Genomic DNA, 22,421 nt, shown 5'->3' with positions numbered 1-22,421 from the left:
CCAGCCCACTCCCTCGTTTGCCTCCTCCGTCCTCACCCCCCTTCTTTTCTTTTCTTTTAACAAATCCCCTCGTTACCATGTAAACTACTAACAAAACACGGTCACCGCGGGTGTGGACCGCCACGCGCTCCAACCAGGAAAAAAAACAAATCTCAGAAAATACTACACCATAAATGAATAACGACGCGGGTGAAGCATGAGGGTTTGAAGCCTGGTAATAATAGAAGAGGACTTTCTGTGAGGGAGGAAGTTTGTAGCCATGTCCATCAGCTCGCGCCTCGCCAAAGCCAGCTGCAGGGTCAGACCCTCCCAAACCACTGTCCCAGCGGAGTCCCTCAGGGAAATGCAGGTAGGGCTTCATCGCAATGTATAAACCTTTTGAAATGAGGAACATCTTCTCAGTGTCCCAGTATCCGAGGAATGTAAACCCTTAATATGAGGCTTATTAAACATGACATCATGTTTTTATAGTTTTGATTTTTTTAGATTTGGTTCTTTCTGAGGTGGTGTAAAGACTCAATGTATGAAAGCCAATTTCTGCACTGTGATTAAAAAAATAAGATCTTGTAAGTCATAATTATGAGTTAGTATCTCATAATTATAAGATACTGTCTCATAATTTCGATAAAGTATCTCGAGATAGGAACTCATAATTCATACTCATACCATACACCAACATATAGTTATTATGATTGTTTTGATATCTGTAAAATATCCTCTATTACTGGAGCATTGTGTTGGTAATGTAACTAGTTGCACAGTTGCCCACCTTCAGTTTCAACATTGTTGTATTCATTCAGCTGGCACATGTTGAAACAGATCTTCCTTTATTTCTTCTGGCAAGCTCAGTTATATTTTTGTTGTGTCTTGTTTTGTCAAAAATTAGCATTTTGTAACATTTGTGTGTCTGTGCATATCATGTGTTGCACCCTTAAAATGAACTGTCCACAAACAAACACGTCCATCTTTGCAACTTTTATTAAACTAATCCCAGTTTAACACAAGCACATGTTTCTCCTTCAGTCTTTCTAACTCTTCTCTTAAAGCGACAGCGCTCTTTTAAAGGGTCAATACAATGCATGCCTTCTCTTCACAGTTGGTACGTGTACAGGTAGATCATGTTTTAAAACATTGGAAAATCAAAATATAAATGAACTGAATGAACACCCAATTCAAGTAAATAACTAGAAATAGACACAGTGGTATATATGCATTTCATATATGCTACACATGTATACTCTGATGAAGGTCCTTCTGACCGAAAGCTAAAATTAAAGTGCATTGATATCTATTCTATCAGTTTGAGCTTTTTGATACTTCCAGCGCTTTATTTAAGATAGAACCGGGTGAAGCGGTGGCTATCCTTCATTTACTTTCTCTCTTATGTGAAAAAAAAACAAGGGATGAAATTAATTACCACTTCATTTTTAATTTTTAGAACACTGCACGCTGATAATTACTCTGAGAGCCACTACACTATTAGACTCATGGACCTCCCAGCAGCAGTCATAAATAGCTGCAGCAGAGCATGTTGTCATATGTGTTGGTTGTATTATGAGCCTCAAACCACTAGATGGTAGTAGAGAGTTATTAAGACATACATAGTGCTCTCTATTAGTGTCGTCATTTAAATAGTCCCTGTTATCAGTTGTGTGTCTCTGTTTAAAATGATGCGTGAGGAAACACCTGCCTCCTATTTATGCGTTGCACTCAGTCGTAGAAAATATAACAATAATCATGCACTGTCACAACCTGGACAGATGAATATATTATGGTATAAATATAATTCTTGACTTGTTGTCAAAGTGTTGTGTTCTTACAGCAGCTGGTGCCATTTGTGTACCATGGAGAATTGTGTAATCTTCTCTGTCTATGCAGGAAGTACAGGCTTGACTTTGATGCAATGAGCTAATCCTGCCCTGTGTAGATATTACACTATTTCCCCAGTCTATGTTTGTCATCCTTATGTCCAGTTTGTATTAGCCTATACTTTAGATAAAGGGCTGGATAATTATTTTATTTTGTAATTGCCGAAGTGGTTGAATCCATTCAATGAGAAACATGGCATGTCAAAGTGCAGAGTCCTCCGGACTGTGTGGTTTTAACACAGATTGGTTTAGGCTCTCCATGTTTGTAGCAGTGTGAGCATCCTCTGGGAGAATAGTGGACCTTTTTCTGTCTTGGTCCCACTCTATGTCTTTCTCTTTGTGAATCCACAACCCCCTCATTTATAATTTACAGGCACTCTCCTGTTTCATGGCAGCTCAAAACCAGACAGTTCAACTTAGAAAATCAGTCATGGCATATTGAAAAATTGATGACCCAGCTGCTTTTAAATGCAAAGCTTTGCAATCATTTCTTCAATATCCAACCGTCAGTCAGATCCTTGTGTGGAGAGCTGTGCTTCTCATCTGTTGGACGCCACAGTGAAAGCTAATGGAATTTTTTAATAATAATTAGCGGGAGGTTTGTGTGTCTGTGCGTTTACCGGTTGAATGATGAGGGTTTTCTCACTGGAGTGGCAACAAGTATATACATTATACTCTAATATATGAATTATTATTTTCCTGATCATTCATTTAGTCTATAACATGTCAAAAGAAGGGAGCCCTAGGTGGCATTTTTTAGATTTTTTTTGGTGCAAAAAACTGATGGTATCCATTTTGCAATGATATACAATGGTGCATTGTCAAATAGTTGTTTATTAGCGCTAGAGTTGTTAGTAAATTTCCAGTTCTGGTGACAAGGTGGTGGTGGCTGGGAAAATATGAAAAAAAAAACTAATGAAGAGGTCAAAACAGGGAAACATGTCTACCGTAAGCCTTGAAAATGTCTTTAAAACCGGTACTCATTATTTAAGAAATTAATATAAAGGACAATGCTGATGCCTTTTTTACATATCACCATCATATTCTTACCCTGGGCAGCTGGTACAGTCTTTACATGACTCATATCAGTCAGTTAGCACACAATGGTGAGCCATAAAATCTCCAAAGAGGTGTTTAGATTGTGAAACCTGGTGACCTTTAAGAGGCAAATGTCTCGTTATTAGCTCGTTTAAAGTCAGACTACAGTGAGACGCCGTGTTTTATCTGTTAACGTGTGTGTGTTTGTGTGTGTGTGTCTGAACATTTTATCTACCCACACTGTACACAACCCCCCTCACCCATGTCTCTCCATCCCTTTGTTGTAATTGACTTGTAAGGTGAGAGCAGGGCCTTGATAATTGGCTTGCAGACAGATGGTCATCCAACACCGCATTATCTAGTTAGCGGCCCCCTTTTAGGAGCACTCTCATAATTTCAGGGCAGTAACCTTTCTCACATGGCAAACAAGAAGGCTGATTGCTCACATACTGTAGCAAAGCCACTTGTTCTCTGCCTTGTCGTCTTTGTTGGAAACTGTAATTCTCTAATGTCATGAAAAGCAAAGCCAATTAAGATGGCGGAATGACCTGAAAAGAAGTGTCAGACTGAAAGGCTAACGATGCTGCATTTTAAACCAGACTATCAAAACAAGGTAAGGTGACCCAAGAGTTCTGGAGTTACAGGCAACTCGGCTTCTTGGCTATCTTGGTAATTTATCATTAACGTGTCAGGATTCAGTAAACAGCTGATGTGCTTGTATCAACATGTTGCTAGTAGAGAAGTTCAAGGTTCAAAGCAAGAGAAAAGCTGAGAAAAACAGCTTTTATATATGCATGAAAGGCTATTTGAGAGTTCTAGTGTGCTGCAGGTTATGCAGGCTTCCCACAAGGAGCAACAACTTCATGCAACAGACCAAAGAAATATGTATGCAAACAAAAAGAGCACATTTGTTTTTTAACATCTCCGTTACCATCCAAACAATCTGACATTGTGTGGGGTTTTGCTTCTGTATCGTCAAATGTCAGAAAATGCAGATCTACATGTTTAGAAATACACTGCGATACATATTGGCTTTATTTACTAAAAGGAGGACCACATTTTAAAATCCTTCAACATATTTTTGGGGCTTTTTTAGTCACAAGTGCGTCATGAAAGAACCAAATGTGGATTTTAAATATTCTAAAGCTATTGTTTCAAAATGAAAATGTTTGTTTTTTAAGACTAAATACTGGCCTGTTGTGTTGCTGTCATAGCTATATAGTTATATACGGTTAGACACGTCCTCTATAGCTTGATATTGTAGATGAGGTAAATAGCAATGTGTAGATTGTCTAGATTCATAAGATGTATTTGATCAGGTGACATCGTGGATGTCCATGAGCTCAACACAGAACTACCTATTTTCATTGTGTGTCTTCATGTGTGTGCATGCTAGTTTGTGGATGTGTAAGTGTTTCCGTTTTCCTTTCTTCACATGTGTCTGTGAGTATTTACCTGCATATATAAGGGGGTGAATTCATGACTGACTGAATGACGCACTGGTGCCTATGGCTCACACACTATCTGTTTGGAAAGATCCATACACAGCTGGATGTGAAAACATCCACTATTGACAGGAATAGCCATTAAAGATTACAAAAAAAAGTAAGCGTAGCTTCAGCTCAGCCGGCTGACTGATAACTTGATAGGGCTACTCACTTTGAGGGCGAGAGTATTCAGCTCCCCTGTGGATGTAGATGAGGACGTGATAGCAGAGAAGACGCCGTATACAAGGGTTTGAGTCGAAGAGGCGCGGAGCTGTCATGTCGCAGGTGTTTAGAAACCGGCTCTGGAAACAAACGGTTTCCAAACTCATCCAGGTAAGAGGTGTTGTTGTCATTTGAGGGTCTTCTCCCATTTGACTTCATCCATCCAAAGGATTTTAATGCATTATGCTAAGCACTGGCATCTGTCAAATGATACAACTAGCTGCAGAACTTTATCTACAGCTGTTGTGTTGACTTTGACAGTGTGTGTTGTTTCTCTTCCCCAGAAGGATTTAGATTAAAATGGACCCAATCATTTCCCGTGTCTATTTGAGGTTTGGTTTACATATTAGATACATTATCAGACTCTAGTCCTGTCAAACTGCCCTGCACATTTTATTACAGCTGTTTTTTCTTTCTGTTTGTTTATTATAGGGATTGTCAGTCTCGCCACAGCTTATCTGAGCCTGGGGCTTTGTCTGCTTCTGACAGCTATTAATGCTGCTGTACATGGTATTACACGGCTGTGTGTTATGGGAATGACTACATGTGGTTGTGTGCGCCTGACTTTCCCTGTTGGAGCCTGGTATTGTTGGCCAGAGGGTTGTGTGTGTTAGTGTATTGCATTCAGCAGTGACTTGGTCTGCTTGTTTGAATAATTGGCACCACACCTCATTGTGCCTGCATTGCTGGTCTCTGGGCTGCAGACTGAGGTGGCTGTTCACACAATTTGGATTAAAAAGCAGAGACAAGGTGTGAAACGTCTGGTCGCACAGCAACTGATGGCGTGACACGTTTCTTCTGGTCGACCTGTGACATGAGCGTTGTGTGTGTGTGTGTGTATATAATGTGTGTGCGCTTCCCGGGAAACTTTAACAAGTTTGATATGGTTCAGCTTTTTTTTAAACGTCTAAAACTATTTTTAAAAGAAGTGTCATTTTTGTGTTTCAAAGCGCAACACCTGCTCCACATTAGATTATTTCTCATTTGGAAAGTCAAACATGAAAATTGAGATCGGCAGGCTGGAATGAAAATAGTAAAACAGTGTCCATGTGTGAATTGACTTAACTGTGTGCAGTGAGAGTAAATGTCAATCCTGCAATGTTGTTGTGCTCACCGACCGCCTATCTGGTGAAGTGACCTTTGACCTGCAGCCCCTGTTGTTCCTGTGAGACGCTTGCTGGTGCTTAGCGATATTACCATGGTTTTTGAACATGTGGATGATGTAGGTAAACTGCAGGCGGACACGGACACACTTGAATGCCAGCGTGGTTGTGGTCTGATCTCTCCTCAAGCTGCCGACAGGCTGAAGTGTTGCTGCTCTCACTAACCTTGTTAACTCTTGTGAAGCTGTTGGCATGCTCGTCCTCACCCTGGCTTTACAAGACCAAATCCCAAGGCTCCAACTAACGAGATTTAATACTTTTGTCTCTTCTCTCTTTAAATCCATGTCCCTATCCATGCCTCTTGTCTCTCAGGTACTTGTTACGCTACCCTCTTACACTCTTTCCTATCTCCCCTGCTCCCTCTATTTCCTCTACCTGTCATTTCTCATTTCCATTTTCACCCCTCTTGCCTTCCTTATATCGATTTTTCTTCCTCGCTGTGCACAACTACTGATCCTAATACTTCAATACAACCAGGGGACAGAGGATGTGTACAGATTGTAAAGATTCTAAGGTGAATTTGTGATTTTAGGCTATACAAAATAAATTGAATTGAATTTAAATTGTACTTTAAATACAATGAGGAGAGGAAGAGAGAGGAGAGGAGGGCAGAACAGAGAGTGTGTGAGAGAAACCTGATCGGTTAATATGTCATCGTGAATTTTAAAGTGTAATCCAGTTGTTAACAATTGCCTAAACAGAGTAAATAAGAGCGAGTGCTTGAGCATGTCTGCATGGCCAGTCACTGGAGGACTGCTTTGTTGTAGAAGAGGGCCTTTTAAAACATGGTGATGCAAAATTACCTTTAAGCCAGAAAGAATAATTCCTGTCATCCCCTGTTTGAAAACAAGAAGCAGTTAACGAGAGGATTCAAATGCATCCTGCAGCTGGCACACCATGCACCACCAGGTTCCATGTAATTCATTGGCAGACCTTGGTCCTGTGTTACTAAGCAACGTAACCTGGCAACTCATTGAGGTGGATGTTACTGTCCCACCATTCTCGATAGCCTGTGTTGTTTGTCGCTCTACTCACAGAAACCTGATTTCTGCAGACGTTGTATGGGTGCTCAAAAGTAGAGGGAAGCAAATGCACTTGAAGGACTGCTGACATCTTGTTTGGACATTTTCTGTCATTCTGGTGTGGAGCTACACACAGAGTACGATGGATACTGTGCATTGGCAGCTTATCCATGTTGGCATATTCGACTCATTCGTTGTGGGTTCTTTGAGTGGACTTTTTATTTGAATGATGTCTGAGGAAAAGGTGTAGAACCACAGGAGAACGTCAATCATCTGTCAATACCAACAGCCTCATGACTACATACAAAGTATGTGAACTATGATTGCATGGCTTTGTGCACTTGATCATGTGATGGCTTGACTCTTTTGGATTATCAGTGAACCAGAGCAGAGTTGAATTTACTTGTATTTTGATCAATTCAGAATGCCAATTGTCTTTACCTCCACACCCCGTCCATCTTACCATTAATGACATTTGTCTGTGTGTTTTGTTCAGCAAAAGTTGAAAGAAGAGCGTGAAGCCAAGCGGGCTCAGCTGGATGGAAGACATGACTACATCCTCAGCATTGTGGCTTCATGCCTCGGACTGGAGAAGTCTGATGTGGAAGATGCCACGCTGGAGGGGAATCAGGTAACCTGTATTTGTTTAGTTTTTATGAAGTAGCCTTAAAACTTAAAGAAATAGGCGTGGAAGCATTTGCAAGACTCTGAGGACTTTTATGCAGAGCATCTGCAAGGAAGCAGTATCCTATGTGTCTTCGTTTGGGAGACTGTGTCTGATTTAGGTTTCTTCTTCCTTTCTCAGATTGACCGCGCGGAACAATTCTTTGTGGCTGACGGTCTTCCACACCTCATGTTCTACTATCAGGACACGGAGCCAGTTGAAGCAGGTAATATTTTAAATGTACAGTAACCATGTCAAAAATGAATGAATAGGTTGAGGCTCTGTACCTGCATGAATAAACCTATTTCGCTAACGACAATCCCAGCTTTATTGTATTTTGAGAAGGTCTCAAAAATCAATTAACAGGAAATTCAAATGCAAAGGTGGTGATACCTTGTGTTGTTTCTATGTCCAATTCTTTGTTTCAGCAGCAGCAGCCGCCTCCGTGCCCTCCCAGCTTGTCTCCCAGCAGCCTGCTCGCAGCAAGAAGTCCAAAGTGTTTGTGACAGACGGGAGGGATGTGGCCCTGACCGGAGTGTGTGTCTTCTTCACCAGAGCCAACACGTCGAAGGCAATCACCTCTGAGAACATACACAGAGTGAGTCACTTTGTGCTGTTTCGAAAGTCATGACTTTCAAGGTGAACCTTTTTTTTTTTTTTTTTTTTTTTTTTTTTTTTAACTGTGGGGGCCTTCTGTTACGTAGTTCACTTAAATGACAAATGCAAACAGACTGATTATTTCAATGTAACAGAAGTTGAAAGTTTCCCATCCGTGTGAAACATCTAAAATGGCTTCTTTTAATCCAGAGCTAAAGAAAGAATAGGGAAAGATAGCACTCTTATAGCACAGGCAGTGCTGGCTATTGATTGTTGCTGATCACCTGCTGTCCACAGCAAAGCTAATCAACACCACTGATAAATAGGCATGTTTGCTACAAGACAGGGGACAGGAAGGGCAACTCTGGTGTGTGTGGGTGTGTTTTCAGGATTGCACGTCCCGAATAATGTAAATCAATACTTGAAGACTTTGTTTAAGGGTTAGAATTAGGCTTTATGAATTTAGGTTCAGGTAAGAAGTAGGACATGAAGGTCAAAGTCACTGTAATGTCCCCAAAAGCCATTAAAAGATGAGCAGTGTGAAAGTACTGTATTTTTTGTATTAATTGAGATAAAGGTTTGGGCACCTGTTCAAAAAACAGTGTATCTCAGAATATGGTTATGGCCAGACAGCCTCCTACTGTTTGACACACAAATAACATTATTTTTCATCCTGACCCAGAAGCACCTCGCTCTCTGGGCTTGGCCTGTGAGGGGTCCACCCTGAGGGCTCCCTCCATTATTTCAAACATTTAAAGAACCAGGGCTTCTTCCAACAGGTCACTTAAGTGTTGGTGCCTGACCATATCATTCAATAGCCCTTTGGCAATTGTAGCAGGGTCTTCTGAATAAAGGGAAGGCAACATTCTATTTTTTTATCATTGAGCTTTTTTCTTATGGTTATTTCTGCCACATTGAATTGGGAAGTTGATAGTGAGGCAATGCCCCCTTGTCTATTGTTTAATGAAATATTCTGGATGCTGCGGGTGGTTTCAAAACAGATTCCTCCATCATGAGATCTACAATTCACCATTTGAGATGCACTATCCCCGTTACCATTTGAGCCAGTGTGTATCAGGTGGCTCTTAAAGTACTTTAATCCAAACTCTCTGTTGCCCTTATCGGTATGTGATATCCATGCATCTGGAAGGAACTCAGTTTTCCATTGGGAACTTAAAGGTCTCTTTGCTACCAAACTGAGCTCTTGTCCCATCAAACCCAATGCTGTTGGGTTCCCAAATGAAGCTAATGGCTTTCCATCCCCTGCCATTGACCTCCTCTGTGGATCAAATGCTTCATATGTTATATCCAGTGTGAGCTCAATGCATCTACATGGACAGGACTTGGGGATTTAGGAATGTTTGTTTCCTTTTCTGAGCCACATACTGTACAGGCAGACCTACATCTAAACAAAGCCTGTTGTGAGAGCCATTGCTCTCCTGGATATATGTTCGGCAGAAAGTTGGGCCCTTTTGGACATGTGTGCACTTTAATCTCCTTCTAGGATGTCAGTTTCAACATGTTGGACACAACGGAGGTGGGTCTGTTAAAAAGTGTGGAGCAGCTGCTCTCCGATATCTTCATCCCAACACTGAGGAAGATGAACCACGGCTGGGGGGAGCCGGCCAGTCCCCAGGCCCAGGCCGTCAAACAGGACTTCATATCATCGTTGGAAAGCTTTGTGTCTGTTTTGTCTGGAGCACAGGAGAGCCTGCAAGAAAAGGTAAAGAACAGACTGTTAGAGAACAAGGATCAGTCTGATTCTTAATGTGTGAGTTTAATTCAGAACAGCTATACAATGCCCAACAAAGAAACACCTTAACACCTTTTACTTTATTCAAACGCTGTTTTAAATATTTGTGCACTATAAAAAACAAACACATTATTTGTCTTAATAGAGTCAAATAATGGCTGTTATAAACAGCCGGCTTTGAGCACAGCCTCTACTTTCAAATCCGTTCTGTGGAGAACCTTGTGTGAGCACACACAGGCACATCCATCCACAAACACAATTAATTCTAGACACCGGAGTAGAAATAACCGCAGCATGTCATGACTTGCCTCCAGGTTACCTTGAAAGAGTGTGACACATTTGACCTGCGGGTGCTGAAAGGCCCATCAGACTACATGGCAGCAGCCAACAGCACGGAGACCACAGAAAAGATAGAGGCCTGCATGAAAGTCTGGATCAAACAGATAGAACAGGTGAGATGTGTTCAGCAATAGGTGGGATGTCGTTTGAAAGCGTTTCACATGGATCATACTCGCTGTAATGTTGTGCAGAGTAGCTTGTGGCCAGATTCTGGATATGTGCAAAATATTTCATGAAGCATGTCCGTCATGTTATCTGGAAGGCCAGATGCAAAGTGTATTACTTTATTAAATATGATAGTACTTTTGCTGCCCACCATATTCAAGAATGCTTTAACATTTTTAAGATTTCTTATTTTATCTTTGACATATGTTATGTTTGTTATAGATGCTTCTCAAACTCAAACATGTAATCATCCAAATTAATTCAAGGTGCATTGGGGAGGGATGCACAACTGCCACAGTAAAATGTGAGAGTCGTAGAAAGCAAAGGGTAAACTGCAGAGATGCTGCTTGGAAAGTGAGCAGCCATGAAGTATATCTGTTCTCCAGGTTCTAGCAGAGAGTGACCAGCTGAGAAAGGAGGCTGATGACCTCGGCCCTCGGGCTGAGCTGGACCACTGGAAGAAACGAATGTCACGCTTCAACTACCTTCTGGACCAACTGAAGAGCCCCGATGTCAAGGCGGTGCTTGGTGTCCTCCTGATGGCCAAATCTAAACTCATAAAGGTCAGTCACTGCCGGGTTTGAGTGACTATATGAACACCTTTCTTCTCATTCTTGTTTTTCTTCAAGATGATATTTTGACACAGTCTTATATTTCATTTTGTAGTCATGGCGGGAACTGGACACCAGGATCACTGACGCAGCCAATGAGGCCAAAGACAACGTCAAGTACCTCTACAGCCTGGAGAAGTTTTGTGACCCTCTCTACAACAGTGACCCTGTGAGAAAGCACATTTAATCTCCTTAGAGCTGAAGTGGTCTGCTGAATTCAATGCAAACCAAATGTACTGTATCCATGTTTAACTGGGAGTTACACAAACACAATTCACCAGCTATTTCCGGTTTCACCCCAGGTGTCGATGGTGGATGCAATCCCAGGGCTGATCAATGCCATCAGGATGATTCACAGTATTTCTCGCTACTACAACACGTCAGAAAAGATTACATCGCTTTTTGTCAAGGTATGGGCGGCTGCTGTTCCGCACAATGCAACAATGATTAAGAGGATTATTTTTTTTTATCAACAATAGGATTCAACGAAGCGGCTGCACACAGTCTGCATATTGTCTGCACATGGTTTTCATGTTTTTATGGATGGATCAAATGAACCATTGAAACATTCAATGTTTGCCTACTAAGGGTATTGTTCCAATAACCCAAAGTGAAAAACATAATTATGAACAAAAGTGTTTGTAAAATGTCCATCTCTAACATCACAGAGTACAAATGACATCAGAATAGTTCATGGACCAAATAACAGCACTAGTGCACTTATTGAACCTTTGACCTTTTGACATCTTTGCTCATGATGATATGTGCACTAATATTTAGCTACTTTAACTCAATGCATATTTGCAAGTTGTTTTGGCTAACAAAGAATGAAATGCATATCTATATTTCACCTTCAGGTGACCAACCAGATGATTACAGCCTGCAAAGCCTACATCACTAATAACGCCTCTAATTCAATATGGGACCAGCCTCAGCAAGTTGTAGCGGACAAAATCAAAGCTGCCATCCACCTAAACCAGGTATTGCTCATTGGTGGAATACTTAATTTATTATATATATATTGATTGGATGAAAGTGACAGGTTCTGTGAAACTGTTCCCAGGAGTATCAGCGGTATTTCCATAAAATCAAGGAGAAGCTGGAACAGACTCCCTCAGAGAGACAGTTTGACTTCAGTGAGATGTACATTTTTGGGAAGTTCGACACGTTCCAGCGACGTCTCAACAAGGTCCTGGAAATGTTCTGCACCATTTCCACCTACTCTGTCCTGCAGGACTCTAAGATAGAAGGACTGGAGACCATGGCCACCAGGTTTCAAGTGGGTACATCTTTACATCACATTGTTGTCAAGACATTCATGATAACACAGGGAGACGTTCCATTAACTGGTGAAATGCCACTTCTAGCCACCTGAAGGCTGCATTTCTGCTATTCATTGATTTTTCAATATGTCAGGGAGGCGAAGAATACAACAAGGAAGAGAACAAGTGTCACATTTATTGTAAATTCCATGCATGGAATGTGCAAAATGTTGATGAAAATGTTTTTGTACAGTCACACTTGGAATGTGTTCATAGAAAATAGCTTTTGAGTTTCTTGAATTGCATCACTCTGTCTCATTGGTGTTGAGATGTTTCCCCTGAGAGTATATTAATGTGAGCTGTGTTTGTTTCTGCTTCTTTGGATGCTCAGACTGCAGATATGCAGGCAAAATGGGAGGTAATTCATCACCGCAGTCTTTTATCAATGCATGGCCCATTTTCATAGTTGACAATAAAGTGTTTGAATTCATCGACATTAACTTTTCCCACCTGATAACAGTATGAGGATACTAACTGCATGGAACAGAGAACCAACTCCAACATTTGTTTTTCATCAAGAGTTTTTTTTCCAGTCATTTACTAGCAAATGTCTAGCATACTGTCCAGTTTATTTAATGCAGTTCAATCAGTCATCTCATGGCCCAAGTAACCAGATGGAGCTGGATTAAAATAGATTGCAGACATCTCCTTTTACAGAAGTTGACAGTTAACTCTTCAGTGTATAGATTATTTATGGTAAGCTTTCAGATTTGGTGTTATATTTCCACGATGCACTCTGCTTGCCCTTTGCTATTTTAAAACCCAGATAAACTCCCAGACTAAGACGACAGTGATGACACAGCTAGTCAAAGAATTGGGGTTAAAAAGATTTAAAAGCAGAATAGCAACATTTCCCAGCTCAAGTTGGACTGCAGCAGAACAAATAGGCTAATTTTGAAGAGGCTTTAAAAAGAAAGGTCTACTCAAACTGATGAATATTAATGCATGTTTTATGCTTTTGTGTGTGTGTGATAGGCTATTGTGCTGAACATGAAGAATAAACATTACAGTTTCCTTGACCAGAGAAGAACTGACTTTGATGTCGACTATGAAGAATTCTGCAAAAGCACATCTGAGCTTCATGTGAGTCAAATTTTACAGACACAACACATTTTTCAGTTTCCTCCATATTGTACATCCACATAGTGCTGATCAGGGATCTGCTCAGGTTGAAGTTGGATGGGGAAATACTGGGATTGATGTGGTCATTAATAGTACACGTCTGTACATAAAAAAGCATTCTGGGGGTTGTATTTGATTTGTATTTTTTCTTTTGTCAATATTTGTTCTTACCATTGTGCTTCCAGAATCAGCTGAAGAGTTTCATGGATGGCACCTTTGAAAAAATTCTAAATACAGAGAGAGCTTTAAATGTGCTGAAGAAATTCGAAAGGTAACCTTTTTTTTTTTTTTTTGTATCATCCAATGCGGTTTCATCTAAAAACAAAGACTTCTTAGTCTGGAAAACTTGTCTCTATCCTACCAGCTAATTAGTAAAGGTTAATTGCATTCGCATGGCATCTCAGGTATAAATGAGTACCTTATCAAATTGCTGAAATAAAAAACCAGCAGGTCTATGAATAGACCTTTCTCACTGTGGATATTTCATCACCTTAATTAAGCAGAGGTGTAACAAGAAACATAATTGTTGCATTCCAAAAGTTTGCCAGTTCCAGGGTCCTTTTTTGTGCATGTTAGCTCACTGACATTATTTAATGCTATATCTAAAGGAATGGTCCCATTGTTGAGTTATTACTTACACCTGTGAAGGCACTCCAGGGGGATTAGATGTATTTTAAATGAGCATAAATTAAAAAATCCGATACAAATAGTTACACAGCGCTGTGTATTAGAAAAAAAAATCAAGCAAAAATACCAAAAGAAATTTCAGACCTGTAAAATAACCACAGGGGGTACTGTAATGGAAATGAATTAACCTTATCAATCTCCTTTAGAGAAAATAAATGCTGTGTGAAACACTTGAATGTCTTTAAGCATTTATTAAACAGAAACTTGGAATAATTCAATTGAATGGACAGAGCTCGTCACCACAGACGAGCTCTGACCCCGGAAAATAGTTCAACATGAGTTTTATCCATCAACAATTATTATTATGTTTGCCCAGCTCCACATTTAAGAATAAAGCACTTATGATAATTTCCACCACAGGTACATCACTGAAAAAAGGTTGAGAACTAGACCATGGCTTAACAAAAAGCAGGTGTAACCTCTATTTGTTCTATTCCCATCCTTTGTGATTGTCTTCTTCTAATACAACTTTTATTTTCGGACTCACTGAAAATCAGACTGGGCATCCCAGACCTCGGCATTGAAGAGAAGTACCAGCGCATTCTGCAGAACTACGGCCGGGACATTGAAATGGTCTCCCGTATCTACACGAGGCAGAAGCTGGACCCGCCCATTGGCCGGGACATGCCCCTCGTGGCGGGCCGGGTCATGTGGGCTCGGCAGCTGTCCAGCAGGATCCAGGGTCCTATGGATCTCTTTCAACAGGTACTATTGGATTTCACGCCTCTGTGTTGTTTTAAGTTATTAAGTTATGCAGTACCATTCTATCTCTGTGTAGCATCCTGGGGTTCTTTCCACACCAGAGGCCAAGAGGATCATCAAAAACTTTAACAGGGTTGCAAGGGTCCTGTTGGAGTTTGAGATTCTCTACCATCACAGCTGGATGAAAAAGGTAAGCGGAATAAAATATGGCTGTTTAATAGTCCCATCACAACATGCACATGTGTGTGTTCCTCCCCTCTGATCCACACCCAACTCCCTTGGTCTTTTCTTTTTCACTGCTTAACGTTCTCTCGTGTGTTTCCCTCGACGCCTCCTGCCCAGATGGAGGACGCCCGGGTGGGCCTGCAGGCCTCTCTGCTGGTCAGATCTCCAGAGACGGGGGTCTTGTTTGTGAACTTTGACCCGGAGATTCTGACACAGATCAGGGAGGCGAACTGCATGACGAGGATGAATTTGGAGATCCCACCATTTGCCGCTCTGTTGCGGCAGAAACAGGACACGCTGAAAAAGAACTACAACAAATTACAGGTGGATATTACAGTTATACACATTTGCAACTACGTACAACTTAAACACACATTTGTGTTAGAAAGCCCTAACATAAAATGGTACATACATTACATCAAGGTAAGTTATTTAAATTGCACTTACAGCATTCTCCATTAAACATTGTATCTTTTTTCCTCCAGTTAATGTTGAGTGAGAACACCAGAGTGCGGTCAAAGATTCAGTCTGCTTTTGAACAGCTTGCCATGCCGCATGTCGCGAAGGTAAGATGTGCTTAAGATATAATTCAAGTTGCATTTAAACTATAGTCCATATCCTGCATGTTATTTGTTTGTTTATTTATTTATTGGATAGTGGTACTGTATTCATACATTTATGATTATTACATTTATAAATAACACTTCAGAAAACATTGCTCTGATATCCTTAGAGGACAAAAATATAAAAACTGCCATAAAATGATATATTATGTCCACTTTCACTTATCTTTTTTAGCCAACATCAGTCCTGGTCATACTTATTAAATATGCATTCATTTTCATTGAACCCTTAAAGTGGCAGTTTTACATATTTACATAATGTTATTGCTTTTTGTTGTATGAAAACACAATAACAACCATTATGAAAAAATTGCTCAATCTGGTGGAAAATAGTACAAACTACAATTGTGAAGCCATGCTGCAATGGCAGTAGGATCAAACATTGTGGTTTAAAATAGTTAAATTGAGACATTTTTATTATACGCTTATTAAAGGAACTTAGTTTGAACTTCCCAAAAAAACTAAACCCTTGTTAAAATGTAATCCATATGCATTAACACATCCAAAATGATCATACACTTTAAAAAGCCCAAACTAAAGTTAGGTAGCTGCCCACAGTCTAAATTGTAATTAATGATAACAATTTATTTTGCATTGCAATAATGAGCGAGTCAATAAATGATAACAATGATATGATTGTATTGAATACTAAACAGGGTAGGGTTCTTAATATGTAAAGCTATGATACAATTTACAGGTATTTATAAGAATATAGAGATGTAATCCGCTATGGAGGCTATGGTTTTCATTCCATTTGACTTCATGTGCTATTCTTGAATCGTGCTTGAATCTATGACAAGTGTCATAGACAATGCACTTTGCACATCAGCTCCTGTGCAAAGTGCATCAGCATACATCATTGACTTGGCAGGTGGATGAGGCCATACAGCCGGGTTTGACCTCCATCAACTGGACCTCGCTGAACATAGAGAAGTACCTCGGCCGCATTGACAAGGCTTTGGGTGAGCAGAATCCAGCGAGATCAATGACCCGCATTAGCCGGCAGCGTCTGAAGATTTAAATGAATTGATTTCTTGTGTACTCGCTGTTCATGTGTGTTCTCATAAGTAATGCTCACATGCAGTATATAAACGCTGTCCCTCTCCATGCTCCACATGTCCTCTTCATCCATTTATTTGCTCCGTCTTCCACCTCTCGCCCCCCTTTCCCGTCCTCCATTTCTCGTCCTTTCTGTCTCTCCTCATCGGTCCGTCTCCCCTTCTCATTCCTCTCCAGGTGACCTGGAGCTGCTGATGGACAGAGTGAACGACTTGGTGGAGTTCAGGATAGACGCAGTGCTGCAGGAGATGAGTGGGTCCACACTGTGTGTTTTGCCAGAGGATGAACCGGTCACCTGTGAGGAGTTTGTTCAGACCACCAGGGTAATTACATTCATACAGTCTGTTTCAAACAGCAGTATAAAGTCTGTGGTTATGGTTTTACTGAGCTCACCCTCTAAGTTATGCAACACCCCCGACCTGCTTGCTATAATTTGAAAGATGTTATGCTTACATACACATTTTAAAGTACTTCTTAAGCATTTTCTTCTCAAACTGTGTATATATATATATATATATATATATATATATATATATATATATATATATATATATATATATATATATATATATATTGTATTTTTATTTCCCTGAAGCCATTAATCCAATTATCAACTACATTAATGGAGACCTTTGTACAACATGTATATATTAAAATGCTCACCATTAAGGTTATTGCTATATGCTTCCTGTGGCACTGCTTGTGGATGAGCACAAAGTGGTTCATTAGCAGTACAGGTCACAGGTCATCAATCATGATTTATTAACGGGATGGAATAGCTGGCTTAGTTGTCATGGGAATGACAAATCATTATATTGTGCATTACAATGATGAGAAGTGCACATTGACTCATGCATACCAAACCAAGCCATGGGGTGTCCATGCACTGCTCCTTTTTATGGCCTATAATGTCAGAATTAGAATTATTTATCGGCCAAGTATGTTGGCATTTGATATGTCATATATATACATATTTGTATAGGACCTGTGCATAAGACAGGCCCAGAGTCTCCACACTAAGAGCTCACTAGTGGAGGAGGCCGCTAATGAACTGATCAACATGCTGCTGGAGTTTGACCACAATCAGAAGGAGGAGGTGGAGAAGCTAGAAGAAGAAAGCTGCGCTGGGAGCAAGACCATAGACCACATTGACAGCGAAGGTATCCTAACTGTTTCCTTTTGAGATCAATTACAATGGGCAGCTGAAGGTGTTCCTGTTCACTGTAAACATGTCACCTCTTTCATCTCAGGTGAAGATGAAGGCCGCTCAGAGGGCCGCCTCTTCTCTAGAAACACCTTGCTCCCTCCTGCCAGTGTTGGCCCTTCCTCTCCCTTGGTGAGGAAGAAGAAGAAGAGGGACTTGATGGAAGTGATGGAGGAGGAAGCCCAGGAGCTGCTCTCCTACTTCAACCACCGCAACGTGGATGCTTTGCTCAGGTTGACACGCAACACCCTGGAGATGCTGCGCAAGCGCATTCACGCCTCCTCGCTCACGCACTTCTTGGGTGAGTGTTCTCAGTATCTAAAATCTGGCATGTGAGGTTGTTTGTTTCCTGTTCTGTCCACTGATCACCTAAAATGTCCACCTTTTGAATCACATACTGTATGAGAACGGCTCTTCTCTCTCCCTGCAGCTGAAGTTGACTCGCCCAGTCGGGGAAAAAACAGCAGTCAGCAGGCAATCTTCAGAGTCAATGTGACCCTCGCCATCCCTAAAATAGCCATGGTTCCAGCTCTGGAGGAGGTCCAACAGGCTTTAAACAAGGCGGTGGAGTGTGTAGTCAGTGTCAACAAAGGCGTCAGCCAGTGGAGCAAAGACAGGATCTCCAAGGTGGGTTTGACCTGAGGAAGAAAGCAACTAGTAACAGATGTATACTTCTGAATACCCAGCCTTCCCACAATTGTAACTAGCAACCAATCTTTCTGGACTGATTCTTTCACAGTCTTTTTTACGTGGGTTTCCCTTTTCCAGAGAAAAATGAATGAAAGACGGATGACGGTCCTGAAACAGGACGGTTCTGAGAGTGAGTCGGAGGACGGAGCAACAACATACAGGAGCCTGGCCGGTAAGAGAGGACACGGGACCTGACCTCGCAGTGCCACAACGCAACACTGAGTTTCGAGAGAGTTATCCACATTGTTTGGAACATGCAGACCAGAACATTAATCATTAGCTGCCGCACCACAGTCACCTGGTACTCACATCTCCTTATTTCACAGCTCAGCAGAGCAAAACCAAATCTGCCAAGGAGCAGACAGAAATGTGTTGATGAAAATGACATGAATATTTCAGTGGCTTTGGAAGGAAGATGTTTTAACAAAAGCCATTTTAATATCTAATTTGGGAAGAGCAGCCCCTTCAGTCACGTTGCACCCCGGCTAACGCGGAGGTAATGTTGTGAAACATGAAGGTTCCATGATAAAAGTTGCAGGGTGATTGATTTGAATCGAAAAGTTGGATGTCAACATGTTCCATGTCAATCAGAGAATAGTTTGTACACTTTTCCAGTGATCAACTCAATGAAAACCCTGGAGATTAAAGTCGTAATGAATTCGGTAAATGTAAGCACTGAGAAACGTTTTAACAGGCATTTTATGGAGGATTCATTCCCTAGTGTCCACATCTCAAGCTGCACGACTCAACTTTTTTTTTACAAGATTCCAACTCTCCGATCAACCCTGTATTGATTTGTAATTATACTTGTCCCGTCTACTCAACATAGATTCTGTTTTCCAAACTCTTTACTTTTCAGACGGCAGCATCTCGGATATTTCAGCGTCTGTGATCCAGGCTATCCCGTTCCAGGCTAGAAACTACTACAAGAGTGTGTCCGACAACAAGGAGATCGTCAAACTGGTGTCTGTTCTCAGCACCTCCATTAGCTCCACCAAAAAGGTACAGGCCCTTCAATTTCAATTGGGCCTAACAGGTACAGAACAAAGAGAAATCAATTAGCAATCATACAGCAATTATTGAAATGTATCTGAATCTAAACTATACAGTGTTTGTTTAAAAAAATATCTATTCTTTCTCAACAATGCTACGTTTGTCCACTGTACAATAGGCAATTTTCAGTATATCTGCTTTTTAATATACATCACCACCAATATATACAGAATGACGTTGTCGTATCTTATCCCAAATCTAAATAGTGCATGTTTAATACCTCCCCATTGCTCACGTACCTGCTATTATACATTGGTTCACAGGAAGTGATGACTGCTCTGGACCGTTTCAGCCGTTACCATCACATCTGGAGAAAGGACCGCGAAGACACCATGCGAAAGTGCGATAAACTGATATTAATTTCTGTCTCTTACCGATGAGAACTAACAGTTTAGTTTTCAACACTTTTTTTGGCCTGTGTTTTTTTTACAGATTTATTCAGGGCAGCCCCTTGCTGTCAGAGTTTGAGAGCCAGATTATTTTCTATCGAGACCTGGAGCTGGAAATAAACTCTGAGCCAGAGTTCATTGCTGTCGGAGCTCTGGCTCTATTCACAGGTTAGAGTTGCAATACTTAGCTGGAACTGTTACTAGCTGACTTTGGAAATTATATTATTTCTTCATTACTGATAACTTGGAATATATAATTGACTTCCAGCCGATCCACCACTGATCTATGCATGCTCACATGTACTTCTTTGTCCCAGCGGACCTGAAGATGTCGCTCACTGCTGAAACCAAGAACTGGATGGTGGACTACGGACTGTACTGCAACAGGAAATATCGCTCCGACATGGAGCAGATCTTTGCTTTTGTTGATGAAGCCGGAAAGAAACTGAATCGGCAGATCAAAGACCTGGATGACATCCGCATCGCCATGGCATCACTCAAGGAGATCAGAGAGCAACAGATATCTATTGACTTTCAAGTCGGCCCCGTAGAGGTAAGCACAACATCAGGTCTTTCATGCAGTATGGGAGCTTCAGACCTCCTACCATACACATGAGAGCGCTGCAGCAGTGTTGGAGTGTTTATAGTGAGTAGGAATTGAAGCTCTTACATGTTTTATGTAAAACGTTTGATTACTTTACAAAGTGATGCCAAGATACGCAGATGTCGGGTGAAATACTCAGCATATGTTTTCGTCCTCACAGGAGTCGTATGCCATGCTTCACAAGTATGAGCTGTCGGTGGCAAAAGAGGAGGTCGATAAGGTGGATACCCTGCGCTACACCTGGGAGAAGCTGCTGGCCCGGAGCACAGAGGTGCAGAATGAGCTGGTGGCCCTGCAGCCCAACTTCAGAGGAGAGCTGGTCAGCAACGTGGAGACCTTCCTGGAAGACTGTCAACACTTTTACCAGGATTATGACAAGGTTAGGGACAAAGAATGCAAGATAAAAATGCATGTGTGCACAAACACTGAAAGGCCATCCACCGCTGTATTATGCCTGCTCCTCTTCAAGCTATTTCATTTACATTACATCTGGGCTGATAACATTTCTACAATTTGACCCGGATTTTTTAAATACCGAATGCAGACACAAATAATTAATACATGAATTAAGTATATTGCTGTACTCATAGACCTCCTTAATCCTCCCTGATTCAGGATGGCCCCATGGTGGTGGGGCTAGCTCCTCAGGATGCCAGCGATCGACTCATCATGTTCCAGGTTTGTATTTGACAATCTGAGCTCGGCATGATAGTTAAGTTCAATATTTAGTCAGTAAGAATGCTTGTAAATTGGATCTGGAAATTGACCTGTTTCCCCACAAAGTTAGTTATACATGACATAATAATTATTATTATTATAAGCAATGGGGAATGTATTTTTCCTATTTTACATTATTATTTGTATTCATTGCAAATGACAGGACTGGACTGTACAATGTATGAACATGGGGTAATTTACATTTTTCCTCATTGTACTGATTTGTGATGTCTTATTGCCATTCTTCCCTCTGTTTAGAATCAATTTGACAACCTGTTCAGGAAGTACATTACGTACACAGGTGGCGAGGAGCTGTTTGGACTCCCTGTTACCCAGCATCCCCAGCTGTTAGAGATCAGGAAGCAGCTGACTCTGCTGCAGAAGTTGTATGGCCTTTACAACAATGTCATCGAAACAGTCAACGGTTACTATGATATCCTCTGGGCCGACATCCACATTGAGAAGATCAATAACGAGCTCCTGGACTTTCAGACCAGGTAGACGTTTATTTACAAAGAAATTCATGTTAATACTACGATTAAAGATTCCCAGTTGAGTGTAGACCCCTGGTAGAAATGGAGCTTTTTATCTGTCAGTTGTTCCCCTGTTTTGTTTACACACACACATGGGTTTAATGATACACTACCAATGTTGTTGCACTATTTCACTGATCAACGGGTGGTGGCAGGACTGCTGCAATGGCTGTGACACTCACCATCATTTATTTTATCAATACCACCTGTGTTTACCCTGTTGTGACATGTCAAAAAGGGGCTGACTTCACCCACTGTCATCCTTGCACTGAAAGAGGCTCGGAGAATACAAGTTAGGAAAACTGCATTTTAATATGTCTGGGCTTTTGTGTTCTCCTGACGGTGTGAAAATAGTTGGAGGTTGTCGGCTGCTAGCAGTCACAAGGGGAGTGTGTGCAGACACAGCAGTTGATCAGTTTTAGAAGCGTTACTTTGGTCTGGGTACACTGTGCACCAAGTGTGCGTCTCAAAAGGACACACACTTTCAGCTTTTGGAATGAATCTCTATCGAAGACAGCCATGAGTTTAAAACCCTTTAAACACCCTGGAACCAATTTTGAAC

General features: G+C 41.1%; 1 protein-coding gene across 2 annotated transcripts in view; it reads left to right on the top strand.

Moving 5' to 3' along the window:
• Positions 1–259: 259 nt before the first annotated feature.
• dnah5 (dynein, axonemal, heavy chain 5) overlaps positions 260–22,421 on the top strand; it is a gene marked incomplete at both ends in the record, with an annotated part of 80,131 nt that continues 57,969 nt past the window's right edge. The window contains 31 exons of one of the 2 annotated variants that reach the window (XM_079227091.1): positions 260–349; positions 7,297–7,431; positions 7,606–7,690; positions 7,893–8,062; positions 9,566–9,784; positions 10,129–10,266; positions 10,705–10,881; positions 10,985–11,098; positions 11,232–11,339; positions 11,787–11,909; positions 11,993–12,208; positions 12,583–12,609; positions 13,227–13,334; positions 13,559–13,644; positions 14,558–14,765; positions 14,839–14,952; positions 15,105–15,311; positions 15,473–15,553; positions 16,482–16,572; positions 16,847–16,992; positions 17,652–17,829; positions 17,920–18,174; positions 18,304–18,500; positions 18,642–18,735; positions 19,423–19,565; positions 19,880–19,956; positions 20,049–20,173; positions 20,323–20,558; positions 20,770–20,988; positions 21,225–21,287; positions 21,585–21,823. In XM_079227091.1, the coding sequence (XP_079083217.1) occupies positions 260–349; positions 7,297–7,431; positions 7,606–7,690; positions 7,893–8,062; positions 9,566–9,784; positions 10,129–10,266; positions 10,705–10,881; positions 10,985–11,098; positions 11,232–11,339; positions 11,787–11,909; positions 11,993–12,208; positions 12,583–12,609; positions 13,227–13,334; positions 13,559–13,644; positions 14,558–14,765; positions 14,839–14,952; positions 15,105–15,311; positions 15,473–15,553; positions 16,482–16,572; positions 16,847–16,992; positions 17,652–17,829; positions 17,920–18,174; positions 18,304–18,500; positions 18,642–18,735; positions 19,423–19,565; positions 19,880–19,956; positions 20,049–20,173; positions 20,323–20,558; positions 20,770–20,988; positions 21,225–21,287; positions 21,585–21,823 (4,469 nt within the window). The remainder of the gene's footprint in view (positions 350–7,296; positions 7,432–7,605; positions 7,691–7,892; positions 8,063–9,565; positions 9,785–10,128; positions 10,267–10,704; positions 10,882–10,984; positions 11,099–11,231; positions 11,340–11,786; positions 11,910–11,992; positions 12,209–12,582; positions 12,610–13,226; positions 13,335–13,558; positions 13,645–14,557; positions 14,766–14,838; positions 14,953–15,104; positions 15,312–15,472; positions 15,554–16,481; positions 16,573–16,846; positions 16,993–17,651; positions 17,830–17,919; positions 18,175–18,303; positions 18,501–18,641; positions 18,736–19,422; positions 19,566–19,879; positions 19,957–20,048; positions 20,174–20,322; positions 20,559–20,769; positions 20,989–21,224; positions 21,288–21,584; positions 21,824–22,421) is intronic. The other variant, XM_079227092.1, reaches the window with a different exon arrangement.

Source organism: Taurulus bubalis, assembly GCF_910589615.1.
Source record: "Taurulus bubalis genome assembly, chromosome: 12".
NCBI lineage: Eukaryota > Metazoa > Chordata > Actinopteri > Perciformes > Cottidae > Taurulus > Taurulus bubalis.
This window is presented reverse-complemented; position numbering and strand designations above follow the sequence as displayed.